General features: G+C 45.1%; 5 protein-coding genes across 5 annotated transcripts; all 5 read right to left on the minus strand.

The window, feature by feature from the left end:
• Positions 1 to 4,882: 4,882 nt before the first annotated feature.
• On the minus strand, positions 4,883 to 7,515 carry AOL_s00188g326 (uncharacterized protein; the record flags this gene model as incomplete). The annotated part of the gene is made up of 2 exons (XM_011128574.1): positions 4,883 to 6,916; positions 6,976 to 7,515. 2 exons carry the CDS (start codon positions 7,513 to 7,515, stop codon positions 4,883 to 4,885), a joined length of 2,574 nt encoding a protein of 857 aa, XP_011126876.1.
• A 575-nt stretch (positions 7,516 to 8,090) lies between these two features.
• Positions 8,091 to 9,334, minus strand: AOL_s00188g327 (uncharacterized protein; the record flags this gene model as incomplete). The annotated part of the gene is made up of 2 exons (XM_011128575.1): positions 8,091 to 9,027; positions 9,108 to 9,334. The coding sequence occupies 2 exons, from the start codon at positions 9,332 to 9,334 to the stop codon at positions 8,091 to 8,093; spliced, it is 1,164 nt and encodes a 387-aa protein (XP_011126877.1).
• A 1,619-nt stretch (positions 9,335 to 10,953) lies between these two features.
• AOL_s00188g328 (uncharacterized protein) lies at positions 10,954 to 13,599 on the minus strand (the record flags this gene model as incomplete). The annotated part of the gene is made up of 1 exon (XM_011128576.1): positions 10,954 to 13,599. One exon carries the CDS (start codon positions 13,597 to 13,599, stop codon positions 10,954 to 10,956), a length of 2,646 nt encoding a protein of 881 aa, XP_011126878.1.
• Positions 13,600 to 14,351: 752 nt separating this feature from the next.
• Positions 14,352 to 15,224, minus strand: AOL_s00188g329 (uncharacterized protein; the record flags this gene model as incomplete). The annotated part of the gene is made up of 1 exon (XM_011128577.1): positions 14,352 to 15,224. The coding sequence occupies one exon, from the start codon at positions 15,222 to 15,224 to the stop codon at positions 14,352 to 14,354; it is 873 nt and encodes a 290-aa protein (XP_011126879.1).
• Positions 15,225 to 15,821: 597 nt separating this feature from the next.
• Positions 15,822 to 19,265, minus strand: AOL_s00188g330 (uncharacterized protein; the record flags this gene model as incomplete). Its single annotated transcript, XM_011128578.1, has 1 exon — positions 15,822 to 19,265. One exon carries the CDS (start codon positions 19,263 to 19,265, stop codon positions 15,822 to 15,824), a length of 3,444 nt encoding a protein of 1,147 aa, XP_011126880.1.
• Between the last annotated feature and the right edge of the window lie 730 nt (positions 19,266 to 19,995).

The following is a 19,995-nucleotide window of genomic DNA, read 5'->3' on the forward strand; positions in this document are numbered from 1 at the left end:
AGCCTGTGAATACGAGGAGCCCTCCGGTAACAAAGTGAACTGTTCTCGGGCCGTATCTCGTATAGTCCGTGCCCATTCGGGGAGGCCTGGCCAGCTGGGGGCGTATGCGCTTACAAGAGACAGCATGTAATCTATAAGATACATCGTATAGAAAGGGATCTCTGACACTCACTAAGCACTCAGCCCTACACCCGTAGAGTTGGTGGGCTTGTTCTGGGACCCTGCCCGAGCACTCTTCCTCGCGGCGACTTCAGACATCCTCTTTCGACAACGCAGGTGAGCATTTCTAATTGCCTACCACACCCATAAAACAATAATAGAACCTGCACTATTAGCATAAGCAAAAAAGAACTGGCTGGCAAACCCTTCGAAATCCCTATTCTGAACTTGGGGCCGGTAAGGTGAGCATTGCATACCTGGTTCACGTCAAGTATTTAAGCTTAAACTGTCGTCAAAAAAGTTGATTTCTATTACGAGAGAAGTATGCTTCCTTAACGACTGCGGCTCCGTTACCTGTCAAAACCCCATAAACGACGCTTAGCAGCTTGTTGCAGCACTGGAATACAAAGTTTCTTCTCGGTACTTACGGGACAAGGCTTCCAAGTATTGATCACCAAAAGCTTGACCCGTATCAAGACCGCTACCAAGCTGGGCCTAAGGGCTTGGGGAGAAACGTTCATGCGACCTGGGCAATTCTTGGTGTTTTATTTAGAACTTTCTCCATGCAAAAATTCTCTCAGCAGGATCTTCAATTGTCAATTTCTCAGCCGTAGGCAGCCCAAAAGTTATTTGAATACCAAGTTTCTTGGCTGTATTGACCATGCCTCAAAACGAATGATTGGGGTTTCCCAAACGCTAGGGACTGCTTGTTGAAAATGGGAGACGCTTTTCTCTCCTTCTTCTCGGAGAGCCAATGGCCCTAAGATTTTGCTTAGCCTCACTGTGAAGCTAACTCCAAGAATCGTGCCCAGAGACTTGGCCGCATCAGTTGCAGCAGAATCTGACAGGGACTGTGTCAGCCGTACAAGAAAAATAGCCAGCTCAAGCAGACTAATTGATCAGAAATCCAAAAACGAGGATTCGTTATTCGTTATAATTATAGTCTTCCATGAGCCCAGCTGCCCGGTATTACTCTTTGGTGCCACAGAGAAAATTGATAATGCGCATATATATATGCACGTGAACTTGCCTACCGTCGATCTCATATTGATCTTGGGGTTTTCGCGAATGTTGCACAAACGGGGTAAGGTCTGGGCATAAGCATCTTTTGCATGTTAACATATATGCAAGCTGCATTACTTCGGCATTTTTTAAGGGAACGACAAATACCAGGGCTATACCGAGGGTTACCCTTTCCCGCAAAAAAACAGCCCGCCACGGAACAACCCCTCGTCAGTTAACTCTTCTGCTTGATTTTCCAAAGGTTAGATATCCTTGAGATAGGCAGCGCTTTCCAGGTTCCCTTTCAAAAGACTCTGGTATTAGGCGAGCTTAGGAGGTTCGATCCAATTACGAGACTTGGAATCTCTGGCGAACCCCAGTCGAACACGGAGTTTTCACCTGCAATCTTTCTTTGTTCTTTCGGAACCTGGATTGTCTCACAGAACCAGCACGGTGCGCTTCCCCAGACAGGGTCATATATATCAAAGGTGGTCGACGGAATATATCGGTGGGGCGATACGACGAATCGAGCCGACATATCGGTTATGCTTGTCACCCGAAATTGCGAATAATACGCGTACTATGCACGCTGGGGAATTCTCTAATATAAGTGTTATCAAGACTTTTCCAACAGACAAGTCGATGAGTTCAAGGTAATGATATTCCATCTTTCTGATCAACGCAGGACCGCTGGCTGGCGCGGCGAGTCTGGGCCCTGCATGCAATCCGACAGTTTAGTATACCATAACCAAAAGAAGTTCGACCACCCAACGTTAACTTTTCGACGTGTCCGATTACCCATTTCTTTCGCCAATTTTACTATTTTTTTGATCAATTGAGCATAATGGCCATGTGGGAAAAGGTATTAATTGCACGGGCTCGGTGTTTGTCGTCGTAATCTAGCTAGAAATGTAGACTAGTGCCCACATGTTCAAAACCCAGACTGCAATATAACTGAGAGGGCCCACCAATGCCCGGCCTTGAGCTCTGAATTCGAATCATCAAATTTACCGTTTCACTCAACCGAGGTGGTTCAGCGCGAACCGAAATCAAAAAACTTAAGGAATCCTAGCTAATACACCCCGAGGTCTCAAGATCCCGTGGGGAATCCAGGGCAGTATCCATATACCCGAAACAATGTTCCGATTGAACAAATGATATCGCCAAACGTTGCCGTTTTTATTTATTTATTTTCTCCGTCCATTTGAAACTCCGACTTATCTGCCCTCAAGAACGTTTTTAAAAAAAGCCCAACGGCTTTTTCGAACCCCTCCCCCTGCCAAGTTTTTTTTTGTCGAACAGGATCAGGGATGTCCGGTTTCCTGTAGGCGGCGGCCTCAACTATCGTCGCTTAAACTGTTCGTGCAGAATTATTCTCTCAATTTATTCGGAAAAGCGTATAAAATACTCCATAATTCCGGCGCGGCGACAAAGATTACTCTTTACAAGCCCGGGAGAAAATGCCTCACAATTGGAAAGCCTAGGCAGAAGAGTCAGCAGACCTGATCCTAAGTGTATTGTGTAGTGTAGATTTCCCACAGAACAATCAGATTTATGACCATGAACCTCGGGTAGACGGGTCGGGATAGTAACTTGCATATTTGACGATATTAATCGCTCGAATACAGTACCTTGAGATGATTTGGGAACCTTTAACATTAAAGGCCGGACAGTTATCCTTCGGACTAGGACTCCCGAAATGGTGTACCTGGAGACTCCTAGTCAAAGTTTAGAGTCCCATGTAACTCGTGCTATTCCTAGACCACCAAGTGAATTCCTAGTGATGGACCTGGAGCCCGGGGTATGGGCATCTTATAATTATATGTATGTTGATAATAATGAGGATACATACATACAGGCCTCTAAAGGAACCATCTCAAAGAACCTTGCCATAGAATTACATAACTTCATTTTTTTCTTCTTCAAAAGCCAGCAGCATCTATCAGATACTTCATATGCCCTAGACCCAATCTTCTTCGAAATTTATAGTTTCCTCAACCTAAATAGTCCAATATAGGCTGCTAGTGTATGTATAAAGTCGAAACAACTTTCGTTTGCGTGTACGTCTGACAATCGAACAGTAATGAATCCTTTAGCTAGAGGTTGTGTTTATTCTAGAAAATGATATATACGTACTATAAATACTTAAATATGCTAGGTTTATGTGCCGTAGCCATATACGGTTCTAGTATATAAAGTCGGGGACCCGGAGGCCTAGTGATTTCAAGCAAAATACCAGATCGATCTCGAACGGCTACACCGACATTACAGGGCGTCGACATCTGCAGGCTACTGTATGCACTCCGCATTATCTCCACAATTATGGGAGAATAAGCAAGCAGCAGTACGCTTCCATATCAGATGTTCTTGTCGACGTCCAGCCCCCGAGTAGTCATCAAAATATCCCAACATATTCCGTGAATAGGAATATATACAAATGATACCATTCTCATACGATCACTTTGTCTTCCCCTGTAGAACCGCAATGAAATTATCACAGCCACTCGCTTATATACCCAGCTTTTGAAGCAAATATTACTTTCTCTAGAAATTTATGGCGTCCTGCATCTACAGCTTTAGAAACCAATTATGTCTTCCTCTGGTCCGAGACTCGCCCGATATCCGAGATCTACTGTACATTACGCAAGATCCGCAGGAGCTACTGCATGTTAAAACTTTTAATAATTTTTTTTAACATATCATAAATATGCCACTAGGCTAGGTAGATTGTGATATACGAGGATAGCACATCAAGGAACTAGGTTCCAGCCTGGGGCTGCCTGGTTGGTTAGTTTATGTTGGAACTGTTGGGTGGCGGAGTTTTCCACTACACCGTAATTAACTGTTGGGGTCTGGTCGAACTGTACATATGATTATATATCTCACATGTCGAGTTTTGTGATGGAAAATCGTCGAATAGGAAGTCTTATATATGATCCTCGGGACTAGGTAATCTTTTGGGGTAACTTTAATCCGTTGAACTACTTACGAGGAAGCATCAATGTGCGTTGGAACTGTGGTATTTTGGACCCTGAGAACCCAGGCCAATCGGACGAAATGGTGCTTTGGCACTTGCTGCTGTTGTTAATTCCTCCTGAGCGCGAGCGTCAATGTTTCCATTTAAAAAAAGGTCAACTATAGCCGCTCAGGTTCGGTACCACGGTGGAGATACTGGCTCTTTAGTTTCGGGCCTATCCCCGAAGTAAAATGATAAAAGAATACAAGTAACCTGTGGAGAAAACGGCCGGGCGTGTTGAAACCGATTCAGTCTGTAAACATTGCATTACTCGCATTATCGATATTATCCGGGATTTCCCTTGTCTCCCAGTTTTAACAAATCCTAAGCAAGCACTCGAACACTCGGACCTGGGGGATTATTTGAAACTGCAGTTTCAAAACCTTTTTTTAAAAAATACCATGGGACCTGATGGCGGTAAGTTTTGCGATACACGCCAAGCGCCTTGGTATTTCTCTATTATCTGCATTTTCTGCCGACATAATCTAGGAAATATAATATCGTCCATTAAACATATTAACATCTCCATATTGATATTGCGGTATCATGTCCCCCCACTCGCATATCACAAGCTTTTAATCGACCCCTAATAAGCTCCCTTGGCTATTTTATTAGGATTCACGGGATGACAAAGCTCAACCTAAGCACCGAACGCTCGAACTGTGATAAAACACCTTTAGAACAAAAAGTTATTTAGTTCCCTTATCATATCCGCCCATCTAACCGTCCAAACTGATACATCGCCAAAGCCTTCGGATCCACAACATCCTCAATCGCCGTCCAATAAACATCCTTCTCCTCCTTTTTCTTTGCCTCCAACCCTTCACTTACTTTGCCGTAAATCTTGCTAAACACCCTTAATTCCTTACATGCAATTTCTCCTTTACCTCCTTTCATAAATTCCCTTATCTGTTCACCGGATCGGCGTAACATTACGCTGCCGAATTCAAGATCCGAGGCAGTGGAGGAAGGGCCTTTGGGAAACAGGGTACGCTGTGCCTTTGAGGACATTAAAGCAGCGTGCATGATGTAGAATACTACAAAGGGGGGTTCTTTATCAATATCTTTGAGGTAATTTGGACCATTGTATTGGACAAATTTGTCGTGAAGGTGGGCTCTGGCCTGTTCGTAGAACTCAATGCATCGTTCATGAAGACCGATGTAATTGAATAAAAGCCTGGGTTCTTCGGTAGCTAGGTTGCTACGAAGGGTAGCGAGCAGCTGGAGGGGTGACAATGTCTTGGTGGACTTCCATTTTCTTTTGAGAATGCGGAAGGCATTGGTTGGGGTTGAGGTTGTGGAATCGGGGACCGAGTCGAGGTATTCTAGTACCTTTTCAACGATCGCGAGAGAGAATGAAGCCTTTCGGTCTTCGACTAGGGCAACGTGGAAAGCGGTGGCGAGGACTGTGGTGGGTGCTATGGCACGGGGCGTACCAACTGCTTGACGAAGTCTTGAATTGTTCTCGGGTTTTGTTGCCCCATTCACAACTTTTGAAACGAAGGTCGCTGGCATACCCCAGAATAAGAGAAATATTTTGAAACTATCTTCGATACCCACGGGCCTTCCGCCGACGAAGATGGTTTTCTCGTCATGGAATTTCAGGAAAAGATCTAGGTCCTTCCAGTCCAAGGTAGGCACCTCTCGAGCGTGCTCAAGAAGGTTATAGAGGTGGAGTATTGGGAAGACTGATTTCCAGGTGTTGATGGTGGTGAGACCTATATCTTGGAGATTTAGGTTCAAATCGTACATTGTAAGGCCGGATAGGACCGGGTTTTCTTTGAAAAGATGGAACTCAGCGTGTTTGAAGCCTGGGGCACTCTTTTCTTTCAATGGAATCCAGACATCCTTTAAAAGATGGGTTTCGATGAACTCTAGAATCCCTTGGGTCTGCTCAGTCATTGATTTTGGCCATGATGCGCATGGGTGGGTTTTGATCGATGCCAATAGGCTTGTGAGGCTTTTCTTCGCCCTCAAAGATGTCATTCGAAGATCATTGAATGGTGCTGACTTCTTCGGTTCAAGTACATTTCCAACATCTAGAAAGATTTGGATACAGAAAGCGTGATGTAATGTTACTTTCTTGGACACCATCATATCCATCATCGTCTCCGTGATTTCATCTTTCAACCACATAACATTCTTAATTCTGACCAAGAAAACGAAGTCTCCTAGGATATCGAGTACAGCTTCTCTATCGCTTTGGAACTTCTGTTCGTTTGATCGTTGGGTGTAAGGTTTTGAAGTATCAACAGGGCCGAAATGCCCCTTGCGATAGAATGGACAGTGGCCTGGTTGAAGCACCGGTATGAAAGATTGGAGGAGTATAGTCGCCGTAGCAAGTGCCCAATCTGCAGTGTCCAGCGTTCCAAGGTCGAAAGGTTCGTTCGCTCCTCTCCGTGAGGCATCAGAGGGGACGTTATCCAACAAACATCTCAGCTTGTACATTGTAATCGAAATACTCTGAGAGTCTGGAAAATCGGTCCGATCGATCTTGGAAAAAACGTCATCGATCATCTCCTTCCCAAGAATAACCGCGGAATTCGTGGTAACTGCAGCTGTCATGGCGTCTATCATCCCATCCTTGTATTCTATCCAGGTCTCTTTGATGAAGTCTCGGAGAGTGTTTATATCATCTAAAAGACAGAATGCCATGAAGAATGATTCTGGAAGTTCTAGTTCGTATTCATCCTCGATTTCGAATGTTTGAGGTTGGACTGTCGCCTTTGGCGTGTCATCCTGTTAGTTGAGTTAGTAAGATATCGTATAAAAGATACAAGACTGATTCGGTAACAAACCTTTCCATCATCTTTAATGTTGAGACCATCATCATTGTCGTTGTCATCCAAAGCGAGATGCTCTAACAAGTCTGGAATCTGCTGTCCAATCGATACCTCTCCTTTCATTGCCTTCGGGGTTTGTTTCGTAGACTCCCTAACAGCACCAGCAACAGACGAACTCAACCTCTCTAGTGCACTCTCCAAAACCGTAATAAAATGCAAATGCCCTTTATCCGCTTTATCATCCACCTCATGACCACCCATCCGAAAAGCTACTGCAAATTTCTTTCGAATAGCAATAGCACGCTCAAGAACGAGCCTAATAGTCTTCGGAAGCTTAACACCAGCCTTCACAATTACATCGACAAGCGTGGCATATCCCTTGAGAGGGATCTTAGTGATCTTTCCGGATCTTTTTTTGGACGATTTGGGATCTGGTTTAAACAGATCTTCGACTTTAGTACCACAGGAAGTGGCAGCCTCGATCAACCATTCTGTAAAACGGTTGGTGTCGGCTTTGTACCGATGGTAGCTACTTTTGAGGAACGGTGGGAGCATCGTGTCTGTGTTACCGGTTGATTGGAGATGAAGTCGGAGTATTGGGGTTGTAGATGAGCCGGTCTAGGTCGGTTGGAACGCGGCGTCTACAAGGCTTTTCGAGTTTAAAGTTTAAACGTAACTACTTAATCGGGCAGTTACGCCCTTTGAAGGTACCACGTACAACACGGCTTTTGACGAGCCGAGCATATCGATAGATCAGAATTCGATCGGTTCTGAAGCGTTTTTTTTTTGGACGACAAGAAAGTCTCTATTTTCTATCCACTCCGGATTATAAACGGAAGTAGTATCGACATCGTTAGGGGTTCGAGGTTAATAGACAGTATCCCGTATCTATCAGTCTTTGTAGCTTTTCTATTGGAATACGAACATCAGTATTAGTGTTCTGGAATCGATGCCGTTATATTAGTATAGTATAGTGTTCTAATATCGCTAAAAAAACATAATATACATTCAATTGATCAATACCACCCTTAATCTCTATGATTTTGCATCAATGGCTAAAGAAACAACATATGCAGATGATATCAATACGATACAACTCGCGCACCTTCCAAAAATGTTATCCATCTGTCTTAATAAAGAGGAACCACTCGAAGATCGATCGTGACACAAGCATAAACAGTCGCCGAACTCGAACCAACATAGAGCCCACGCCCATATCCAGCAGCCGGGAAATTGCAGACAGTAATCGGCTTCGAGCCAGCGTTCGAAGGTGTGCAAAATCCAGTGACAGGATTTACATTCCACTTAACAACGTAACAGTTGGTACACCCATCTATCGAAGCGCGCTTGTTGGCATATAGAGCCTCGAAAGGAATATTTGGATGGTTGAAATGGACCCAATCAGCTGATTCTTGGCCCACTACTGAACTTGTAAAAAGTGTGCTTGAAACAGCGATTCTGAGTGCGCCGTCGGGGCTAATGGTGAACTTTGTGGCTTTTGTAAGGTCTGTGGTGATTGGGAAGGATTGAGAAGCACCTATTCCGTTGTTATTGGCATTTTCATTTCTATTGTAGACGTAGAGGCCGTCATCTTGTGTTCCGGGAGCAACGACCTTCAAGGCGTACGCTGTTGGTATCAGAGGGGCATTGGTAGTTGTAGATGTGACGGTGGAGTAAACTGTGGAAGTTTCAGTCACAGAGGTTGACTCAGTCAAAGTGAGGGTAACAGTCGAGCTAGTAACTGAAGTCGACGACAATGTGATGGTCTCGGTGACTTCAGGAGCGGTAGCAGTGACTTCAGTGACGTCAATTGGAATGGTAAGGCACGCGCAGGCGCTGGAAATCCGAGATGGCGGATATGTCGTCCCTGTCACCTTGTCGACAAAAGTAGTCGTGGTCTTCGTTGAAGCGGCGCGGCGGGCAAGGCGGGCTGGTGCCTGAGCGTTAAGTGTGAGCGTGGTTGTAGTCACAATCACCGATGTCTCCGTGGACGTAATTGTCAAAGAAAAGATTGGATTTTCGGTGAAAAGAATAGTTTGATTGCTGAGATTGGTAGTGTATGATGTACTATTCCCAACAGTAGATAATATGTGTTAGAGCTGGCGTTTACCACAGAAAAACATAGATCGGCTGGATATTCGGCTTACGCAGTCGGTGTCACGGTCGATACCGTCACCGTCGACGCTGGCAGGTTCAAATAACTGCTGCAGAATGGGAGCGCCTCTGGTAGATTGGAAGGAGTACGCAGGAGCCGAAGAAGATTATCCGCATTACAACTATTACTTCGCTCTTCTAGAGGGAAAGGGACAGCTTGAACTGGCAAAGCCGTAAGGAAGGCAGCTACTGCCGCAGCTTTTTCCAGAGAAAACAACATGATCTTTACAATCAATTGTTTACAACGAAAGTAAGAAAATTAAAGTTGTAATGGGAATTTCACTAATGTAGACAAAAGGGATGGGAAATAAAAAATATATACTACTAGACCTACCGGTTGTCCCATTGTATTTATATCCACACCCGCCGACGCGCCCTGGCTTTGCCATCAAAGTATCACTCTCAAGATTTTAGGGTTTGCGATATGGCGCGCTCAGCTGAACCTTGGTTTCCCAAAATGGGCTCCAACTCCTCCATTCCGAAGTGCGAGACCAAGAATGGTAACGAAAAGACTTCGAACAGCTCACAAGTCCAGGCCATTGTGGATATACTTGGCTCTGAGCTGTTTAAATTGCATCCAATGAATATGAATATGTGGGCTTCATTGTCGGAATTATTCGGCAAAAAATTTAACATGAGAAAGTTGTCAATCTGCCGCTCATGATCATTCTGTTTTTTCCCCCGTTGTTAAATTTAAAGAGTTAACGTGAGGTCCCGCAGGCAACTTTTTGATATTCGCGAACTCGAGCTTTGCGTGTTGCACGTTGCAATGGAGGCGTGCACTGACACCTGTGCGGCTGCATTGCATTGAAGGATTTCCGATTTTGCGATTTGGACCGCGACCGACGCCACCCCCTATAACATGCACCCACGTTACCGGCTACCGGAATTCAGAAAATGTCAACATGTCGCGCCCATGTGGAATATATAGTATTTTTGATTTGTCGATACCAGGGAGAGAAAAGAGAAAAGTATATTTGATGGGTAGCTTAGAAAAAATACGAGTCGCGCACACATACACACCCACACCAGAGCAATGCTGTGGAGTATATCGCAAGCTAGTATTCAGGATAAACTTAAATTTTTTCCCTCCAACGGCCTTATAAGCGGACTGGGTTTATAAGACAAAAGTTTATATCTATGAAAAGTTCTAACTTGCTGTTTAGTCTAGGAGTTTGGTATAAATCTGCCTCTGGATCTGCACATAAAAGTTCTGCCTTGTTTCTATATCTAAATATATCTCATCCTAAACAGCCCGAATCCAAATACGAGGCTATCTTTGCGTAATTATAATTTGATGACATGTAGTATCTAGTGGTTTTTTGGTTTACATAATATAATACGTCGACTTACATGTAGTTTATGGTTGCTGTAACTAAGTAGTTATAAAAGAAGCACACTGGCTAACTAGGCTCGAGCGGCGGACTGCCAGGCATGTGTTATACTCACCCCTCACCTCACCCCGGTGTTCTCGAGTTACAAGAACACAAGCTATCTTCTAATCCTATTCCCAGTCACGCCTACTTGATAGATATAATTTTGTTTAGAAGGGTTTTTTGTTTTTATTACAAAGGTTCACGTTGACATCCACCCCACCCAGAGAAGACGCATATCCAGTATCCATATCAGAGTATACCCAACCCCGATTTCCAAATCCTGAGCGTCAATAAACCATCGAAAAAAAACTCCTTGCATCATATATAATCCTTATCCAATTAACCCAGTGCGAATAACCAATCCAAAACGCGAATGCCCAACCTCAATAATAACAGAACAAAGGAAATAAAATGTAAAAAGGAAAGCATCAGAACCTATTCCTCTGAAAGCAAAAGAAAGAACTCAGAATTGTCTCTGTCCAGCACTAGCGAGGTCTTCGTATACCTTGATGTCTTCGCACATTCCGTTTCGGAGATAACATGCTACCAAAACACCAATGAGGACAGAAACTGTTGCGATAATACCGACTCCGATCATTCTTTCATACCCCCGGTATCTCTTATCAGCCAAAAGCCTGATCTTGATATCCTCAGGAACACCACGGAACCAGATATGGCGAATCAAGAGCTCAGTCATGACAATGGTGAAAGTAATGGGGAAGAGAACCATGAAAACAATGAGGACTGCCCATGTAGACTCCGAACAGACGATGGAGGTAGCGGTGTTGAGACGAATATTGTTAACATTAATGTTACTGATGGAGGGTAGAGACAGAGGCCTGGACGCTGGTACTGATGCGGCTGGAAGAATAAGTTCTCCGTACCCAGCTCTTGGGTCTGTATTGACCGGTTTTGGTAGTTGCCTGGCCATGATGTATTCTATGTCCTCGGGAGTCATCTTAATATGTGTGAGATTCTCATAAGGATTTCTCGTCACGGAAGGTTCGCAGACAGTCAAAGTGGAGTGTCGGCCATCAAAAAGAGGTAAAGTAATAGTGCTGAACTTGATCAGAGCACCGAGGAGTTTAGTCTCCGTGCTTGCTTGATGGTCTACGAGGAATGATGTGTATCCATTGATCGTGGTTGAGCGGGTACTCCGAGGCTGTGGTGGCATTCTTCTGCGTGTATACTTGCTCATAGAGCTGGATGGAGTCTGCGTTTTAACAGGAATCGGAGCGATCCAAGTGGATGCCCAAATCTCTTGACGACGAGTAGTAATAGTCGTAAGAGTGGCCACAGGCCCATTATACCATGATGGCAGGGAGGTAATGGTGTCATTCATCGGCTGTACTGCTGTGGACGCCTTAGGTATAGCGTTATGATGATTAGTAGTAGGAGTATGGGTGACTGGAATATGCGAAAGCATTTCGAACCAATCAGAATCCCAAGGCATCATTGGGCTTGGAGGAAGGGTCGAATGTCTTTCGGTGTTCTCCATGGGTTCGCGTATTCCCATCATATGACCACCATTCTCCGGGAGGGATAGATCAATATGTAAAAATGTTATAGAGCTCATTGGTTCCCTTGTAGGGGTTGGAAGGACCAGTGATACTTCAGCTGGACTGGGTGTGCGGACATGATGCTCTGTTTTAAGAGTAGCAGAGGTGCAAGAAGTGGGTGGTCCTATGCAAAGCCTGTCCGAGGACGGGTCATGGGGGCAAGGGAAAAGTGTAACCGATGTAACTTGACGAGAAGAAAGGGTAATTGGCTCCCGGAAGTATGGATCTGACCAATGTGGCTCTATAGTAGTGTATGAGGCCGAGAAAGGTGAAGGACCAATACCAGGATCACGTCCTGTCGTGCAACTTGCCTCAGATTCATCCGGGATCTGGGCTGTGTAATAATGTTCGCTGACGTATGAAGGTGCCCTTAATTCAAGCATGATAGGATTAGTTTTTAATCCGAGGTCCGTAACTCCGAAATCGGGAGTCCATTCAAGGAATAATGGTCCTGGCTCAGAAGTAGCAGCCGAACGACGTTGCCTTATCAAGGTGGATGGTGTGAGCTGAACGAGGATGGTAGTGACAGGTGGGTTGGTAATTTGTGGAGAGGAAATAATCCGTGTATTATACGAACCAAGCTCGACACTGGCCATGCCTGTAGTGGTAGGAGATCTAGAGCCTACGGCAGTTGGTCGGGAGGAGTCAGAACTACCGCTCGTAGTAGAAGGAGTTCGTTTATGTTGATCCAAAGTAATGGTAAACTGAGAAACAGTAAGAAGTCTGGCAAACTCTGCCCAGCTTGTTGAATGAAGAAGAGTGGAAGCTGGTGATGGCGACGTGGGCTCGACAAGGACGCCAGAGGTTGTGACCCGGGCGGAGACAAACGGGAGTGAAATGGGTAGGGACTTTCCATTCCACAGGGAGTAGGGCGAGACCCCCGTATAGGTTGGCGATGGGGTACGTGGGATCGCCTCCCTATACGGGGTCGTGGTGAGGAGGAGCTGGGGCTGGAAAGGCCCTACCCTGGCCGTGGAGCTGGGCCGGGTGTCGCTCGCCGTGGAAACTGACTTGGCGACGTGCGTACTCGTCACCGAAGTCATCGAGGCGGTTTCCGCGCCTCTCGACCTAGTGGGCAGAGCCGCCAGGGTTTCAGACTCATCCACGGTCATATTGACCGGGATGGTCAGGGCCGCCCTGACGTCAACTGGGGAAAGGATATTCCCATCCCGGGTCGTAATTATCTCCACAAGGTTTAAAGTCTCGGGAGTAGAGACATTTGTAATCTCCATACGGCTTAAAGTCTCGGGAGAAGAGACTGTCGTTAACTCCAAAAGGCTTAGAGTCTCGGGAGCAGAGACTGTTGACTTCTCCAAAAGGCTTAAAGTCTCGGGAGCAGAGACTGTTGACTTCTCCAAAAGGCTTAAAGTCTCGGGAGCAGAGACTGCGCTTGTGGTTTGTTCCATAAGGCTTAACGTCTCGGGAACAGAGACGGGATATCCAACGACGATATCCAAGTCGGAAAGCTTTTGGTCACGGCCGATGAAGTAAGGTCGGCCAGTGACGAGGGAGACAAGGGGAAGAACCCCGAGAAAGGTGAGGAGACGCATGGTGATGGGAGAGAGAAAAAGAAAACGGTAAGAATTAAAGAGATCGATGGGGGTTTCAAGGGTGGACTTCTAGAAAGTCCGTGAACGCCAGTACCGGAGTGTGACGATGGGGAGAGGAGGGAGGAAAGAAGCCAGAAACGGGCGAGTGGCCCGTGGGCTTAAATCCTCCCCCTCAATTGTCAACGTTCCGCCTGGAGGAGTTCCAATGGCTCACATTCTAAGTTATGTCCTCTTTGACGGGTCTTGTTTCATCTGCGGACGATGGTGTCGATTGTTGTCTTAAGAGCTTGTCGATTGGTTACGTTAGTATGATATACAGACCATAATTATATCGAACTCAGCGTCTAATATTTACGTTGTTGTTGGGAAGAAATGTGTTGTGACGTCAATTTACAACAAATTCCCCCAATCGGGCAGCCGTCAATGCCATTGGCCGGGTAACTTGGTGTAAGCTGCTTACTTAAGTAAGCAGCTATGACCGCACGATACTCTATATACTAATTCTTAATGTATTCGTAGCCTCGAGACCTTGCTAACTTCGTGACATATCACATCCCTGCTTGAGTACCTAAGTATTCAAGTACTAGCTTACATACTTAGCTTAGTTATAGCCACATGTTATCTTGGAGGGCGAATTTACGAAGTGTACTTATACTCTAGCTCTGCGCTTAAAAGAATACATTAATAACCAGTATATGCAATTATACCTACTTACTTAGGTACCTGTAAGTATCTACGTTGACCTACCGCTTTCATACTTCCAAAACCTCACTCCTCCACCTCCACAAACTCCACTCGATCAACAGTTCATCATCAAACAATTCTCCATTTGCAGTTTCTTTCCCTTCATCCACAGCCTCCAACCCAATTTCTTCAAATTTATCCCACAATTCTCTGATCTCCTCCAAATAAGCCACTCTCATAGGATAAGCTATCACAACCCTCGCCTCCTGATCCTTATACAGCCAATTTTTTATAACATCACTTAATAACCCCGGATGTTCTTCAGAATATACAGTATCCGCTGCAAGAATCACATGTGCTTTGGTGTTTGTGGAGAAGTACATACGTTTGTCGGTATACATCGACAATATCGTGGGAGATTTCCAATCTAATGTTCCACACCGTATACTTTCTGGGTTGGTAGCCGCCGTAGTAGTATCTAAAGTACTATGGTCTGGACTCGAAATGTTATTATTAATGGCGTCTAATTGACTACCGACATTGTTAATATCGACGTTCAACTGAATTCCCGGGATTATTGGTTCCAAATCCGTCAAAATCACCGGTTTTTGCCATATCGCCCCGGCTGATATCCCTACCAGCCCCGTTCCAGCGCCGAGCTCCAGGATGGGTAGGACATCGACATCCTTATTATTTGAAGAGCTTGGGAAGTTGATTTTGATCTGACGGAGGAGACTGGCGAGGATGTGGGATGAAGCCCATGTTTCTAATGGAAGGTTTTGGGCGGTTAAATTTGGCTCGGTGATTTTTATGGAGATGGTACTGGTTGAAGAGGTCGGAGATACGGGGATTTGGAAGGTTTTGATGGCGTAACCGCTTGGTGGGGTTAATGTTGCTGGGGTGGTGGTGGTTGGAGAAGTTGATGCGGTTGAAGATGCCATATTATTATTTTTTGGAGGGCGCGGTGAAACTTCTAAAGATATATCTGGCCACGACTTTGGGAATATATACGTGTATCGAATAAACGCAAACGGTGGTAGACTCTTGACAGCTGCAGAGGAAAGCTTAAGGATAGAATGGGAATATAAAAGTATAAGCAGACGTAAAGAAAAGCTTTCTGGGTAGAAGTAGATCGATCTTCAGGAGCTATCTCCTCATGTATACTCGAAATAAACTTCTCGGTTGCCCTCAATCCAATCCGTCCTCGTGGAGAGCTCATGGGGATCACCCATCCTTTCCTGGCCATTCTTCAACCGACGAGTTTTTTTTTAGTTTACTTCGCCCCTCATAAAATTTTCCAACAAGGCTTCGTATTTCAGAAATGTGTTGTATTGTCGATACAATTGTTGCAGTCGTCATTCGAGGTTTCACAAGTGGAGTCTTGGGACGACTCGAGTATTACGTAAATTACGTAAAAAATTTGTAAAAGATTCAAAGAACCTGGATTTTCTTCGATCTTCTCTGCATGGCATTCTTTATATATCCGACATTTCGATATCAAATTCTGGTAAACCAACTCCTTGAGAAAAAATATAAGGTCAAGACGTCGGCGGGTTCAATGTAATCCACAATGTCTTCGGTTCCGCCCTGCCAGATTTATAAACCTCTTGCACAATAGCTTCAATACTCGTCACTTTCTTATAACTCTTTACTAACACTCTGCTCAACATAAAACTCATGTCCTTAATGTCAGTAACTCTAACAACTTTCCTCGTACTCCGGGGTAAAAGCACTAGTTGTAACGCATTATTCTCTGTCGAGTATAAGGCTCTCACATAAAACCTCAGATTTGATAACATTGTTGCACCAGGTCCACGGTATGCTTTTGTAAGGCTGGGTTTTGTGGGGTGGGACATAGGGATTGTGATGGTAACCGAAGAGAGTTCGTAGTCGAAGGCAGATGATTGGTAGACGATTGAGAAGATTAGGTCCTGTTCTTCCGGAAGTATGGAGATGGTGGTTGATTTGGGGCTTGAGGCTGGGGCGACTTTATACTTGAATTCGGGAGGCCCGGCCGCGACGAATATAAAGTCATCGGTGTGAGATTCAGATGTGAGGAAGTCGATCTCCGAAAATGATGGGGAGGTCGGGGTGAGGATCATTTCCGCTGGGCTTGAGGGCGTGCCCGGTGCCGAAAGGAGTACCGGCAGCTCTTCAGTTGTGTTGTAGATTTCGGCAGGGATTAATCTTTTAAAACGTGGTAGGCTACTCGTGAGCTTTAATGGAGGAGCGGTTGCTCGATCTTCGAATGTAAGATGTGGTGCACTCTCTAACGCAACTAGTGGCTCAGGACGCTCTAAGGTAACAATAGGGAACTCCGGTGGGAACGTATGAGATAGCGTAAAAGGTGGTTCTGCGGGAGGCTCTGGAACGTGGATCTCAAGTTGCCAGCAAGGGTCATTAAGTTGATATGCCATCATGGCAGCAGACGGACAAACTTCAGTAAACCAATCGGTATGGAGGCGGTTCATGCTTGTGTTAAGGGTATCATAAAGATCTTGAACAAATGGTTTAGCATTGATAGTTCGAACATCATCTGTGCTAGGGCTCCCCCAGATAAATAGCTGTGCTCTATTCCCTACTGTGGGATCATCTGCCCTTGATTGCCGTATTTGTGCAATTGGTTTGTTTCTATTGCTGTCGTCTGGGTCTACAACAGTATAAATCCTTTTGTAGTAGACTTGGATATCAGATATCAGGAGGTCCCTTGCAGCGGTGAAAGATAACTGATGTGCTGGTTGCGTAAAAGTAATCGATTGCAATTCCGTACCGGAGGGCTTATGATTGAAGAAACCAAGCATGACACCTCTATCCACGATCTCGTGGCGGATAAGTGTTGGAGTACCCTTATCATCCGCCAGAGGGTCCATGGTTACCTTCAAGTCAGGGAACATTGCCACAAGAATAGACCGCATGTAGAATCCATATTGTGGAACTGGTGGAGGGTATCCTAATTCTGAGTTTGGAGTTTCCAGATACCGATTAAATGCCATCTTGATGGCATCTCGGACCCTGTCTCTCCTTCGGTCCACGAGATTACCAATGCTTAGGGCGCCATCCAGTAGTGCATCGATCCAGTTTGGATCGATATGGAACATCCTAACCGTCTCTTGTGGGAGGTGAGAAGCGTCTGTGAGGAGGTAGTTGTGCGGTATCTTGATCAAATACATCAAATCACAGAGAAATTTAAGGATGACGACCCAGTCTGCTGAGTATGGGGTATTATGTTCGTCATATGGAGGAAGGTAAGGTAACTTGGGATTAGAGTCTGTACTGCTTGCCACGAGATACGCGGCCTTGAGTAGTTCTTCATCTAGGAATAATCCCATCTCCTCGCTATGATACGAGAGATCCGGAGTTCTTGGTGGTTGATGTTTTTGCCAACGGTAGGCCATACTCATGGCACCGAATGATTCAGAAATTTCATTTAAAGTACTGATGGACTTGCCCATTTCTGCTATTATGTCGGTTTTGCTTTTGATGTTGATGCCTGCGAATTTGAGAACCTTGAGTTGCGCCAATGGGGTAGCGATTTGGAGGATCTGTTTGCGGGTACGACTCAATGCTGACGAATAGGCATGGTCTGCCATAGCTAGAGTTTTTCCTAGATTCCATGCCGCTGAATAGGTTATGTCCATGATTCCAAGCTTCTGGTCAAGAATCAAAAGCGAGGATCCCGATGTCGAGCAAAGGTCCCAATCATATTTGGAAACAAGGGTGGGGGTTAGAGGACTCCTGTTAAATGCAACCGTAGTCTCTCCTGTCTGGACTCGATAACGGATCATAGAATAACCGTCGTTGATTCTTTTGAGTAACCTGCTTTGAATATCGCTTTCATCTGTTGCGCTTGCTTCGGGTACAATCGGGCGCAACATCCCACAAGACTTTCCAATTCTTTCAAATGCATCTGCGACATTCAATGAATTCGCTGGGAGACACATATAAGTCCAACTATATAGTGAAACCATCGCGACCCGACTACTCCTCAAGGGGTCTACTGGGAAAGGAGTCAAATCTTCCACTTCTTCTAATGAAACAATGTGAACAAAAACTTGGGTAGGTTCGGCTATGGTCAATGGACCAGCTCGGTGAGACACAACGATACCGAACTCTCGATCGAGAATTTCGTCCTCGTCATAGGCGTCGGCCTCTGCCATGCCCTGAGTATTTAACCGTCGGACATGGGCAAAGTATTTATACCGTGAAATATCGGATTCCGTCGAAGGCACCACTTTCCCATCTTTACCGTACGTCGAGAAGAGATTATTGAAGAGCTCTGGTCTTATGAAAATAAGATTGGTGGTAGTCTCTGTTGCACCAGAAATTGTAGTAAATGGCCTGGCGACATGTTCTTTGTCAACCTTGAGGATATCGGCGAGCGGCATTTCAAAGCCCAATGTTTCGTTCGGGGATACAGTGTTTTTAACGCTCGTATCCTTGAAAAAGGAAGTATCCCCCTTAAGCTGCGCATCAGACAACGAAAGCTCATCTTTGGTAAACACCAAACAAGCCATCCACGGAACAGTATTCAATGAATCTTTAACATCCATATTATCTGTCGGTTTCTTAAACCGCACCTGTCGCTCCCAAGGTAAAGTAGCATCATTGGTAACCAAATGAGGCAGAACCTCAGGCCTTCCAGTATGTCCCTGGGGAGGGAATACAGAATAAATTCCATCCCCAGGAAGTGCGAACTTTGGACCAAGAGCAGTGAACTTCTGTTCTGTGGATCTAGTTATTGTTGCTGGATCATTCTGGATTTCAGATATAGTTTGAGTTATTTGCACCACGTGAGGTCCTGCTTTGACGCCTGGGTTATCGCTGGAGTAGAGTTGGGCGTAGCCCGACGGGAGGGTCTTTTTTGGTGGTTCTGAATCATCTGATGAAGCTTTTAGGGACTTTAGGATCCTTCGGCCGTGGCGGAGGGCGAGATAGCGTCGTGAAGGGACTGGCTTGCAGTGACGCCGAGGAGGGGCAACCATCGCGAAGACGGTGATTGAAGGAATGTAAACTGAAGTCCCTCGAGACTACGCTATAGTTGGTATTAGATAGAAATTAAATTTAGATATATTTGGTCTCGTTGATATTGAAGAGTCTACGTACCAATTGGGAAGCTGGTGTAAGCCTACTCACTTACTACTTAGAGTACCGAAGGAAGCCCTTACTTGATGCCTAAATAAGTGCTTCCTAGCTGGTCCCTCGAGACTACGGACTGAAGCTGACGATATCTAACTGCCTCGATACGTACTCAGTTGTTAGTTGCTAGGCTAGCTACGTTTTGTTCACCAAAATTGTGTTGGGCGAACGTTGGGCAGAAAATTGGCGGAAATTTTTTCCAAGTCAACCCAGCTACGAGCTATTACAACTTCTACCAATTCCGAGCCAGAATTTGGCGGAATGATACCGATATTGTGCTGTTGGCCGTCCTTCAACGGCTTACCTGGCCGATATCATGACCAATCCGGTGATGCGATATCAGGTAGCTGTAACCCCGGCTTGGCCAGTGCAGGTATGGCGCGAAATAGCGGGCCCCCGGCACCAAAAATAAAAAATTTAACAAATCCAACAAACTCAAACAGAACAACACAATTTTATTGTTTTTCATAACAATTTTTAAATCAAAATAAATTGTAGGCTTAAAATAAAATATAAAAATAAAAAAAATACAAAAACCCTATTATTATTAATAATGATAATTAAATATTTTTTTTT

The sequence above is a fragment of the Orbilia oligospora genome, assembly GCF_000225545.1.
Source record: "Orbilia oligospora ATCC 24927 unplaced genomic scaffold scaffold00188, whole genome shotgun sequence".
NCBI lineage: Eukaryota > Fungi > Ascomycota > Orbiliomycetes > Orbiliales > Orbiliaceae > Orbilia > Orbilia oligospora.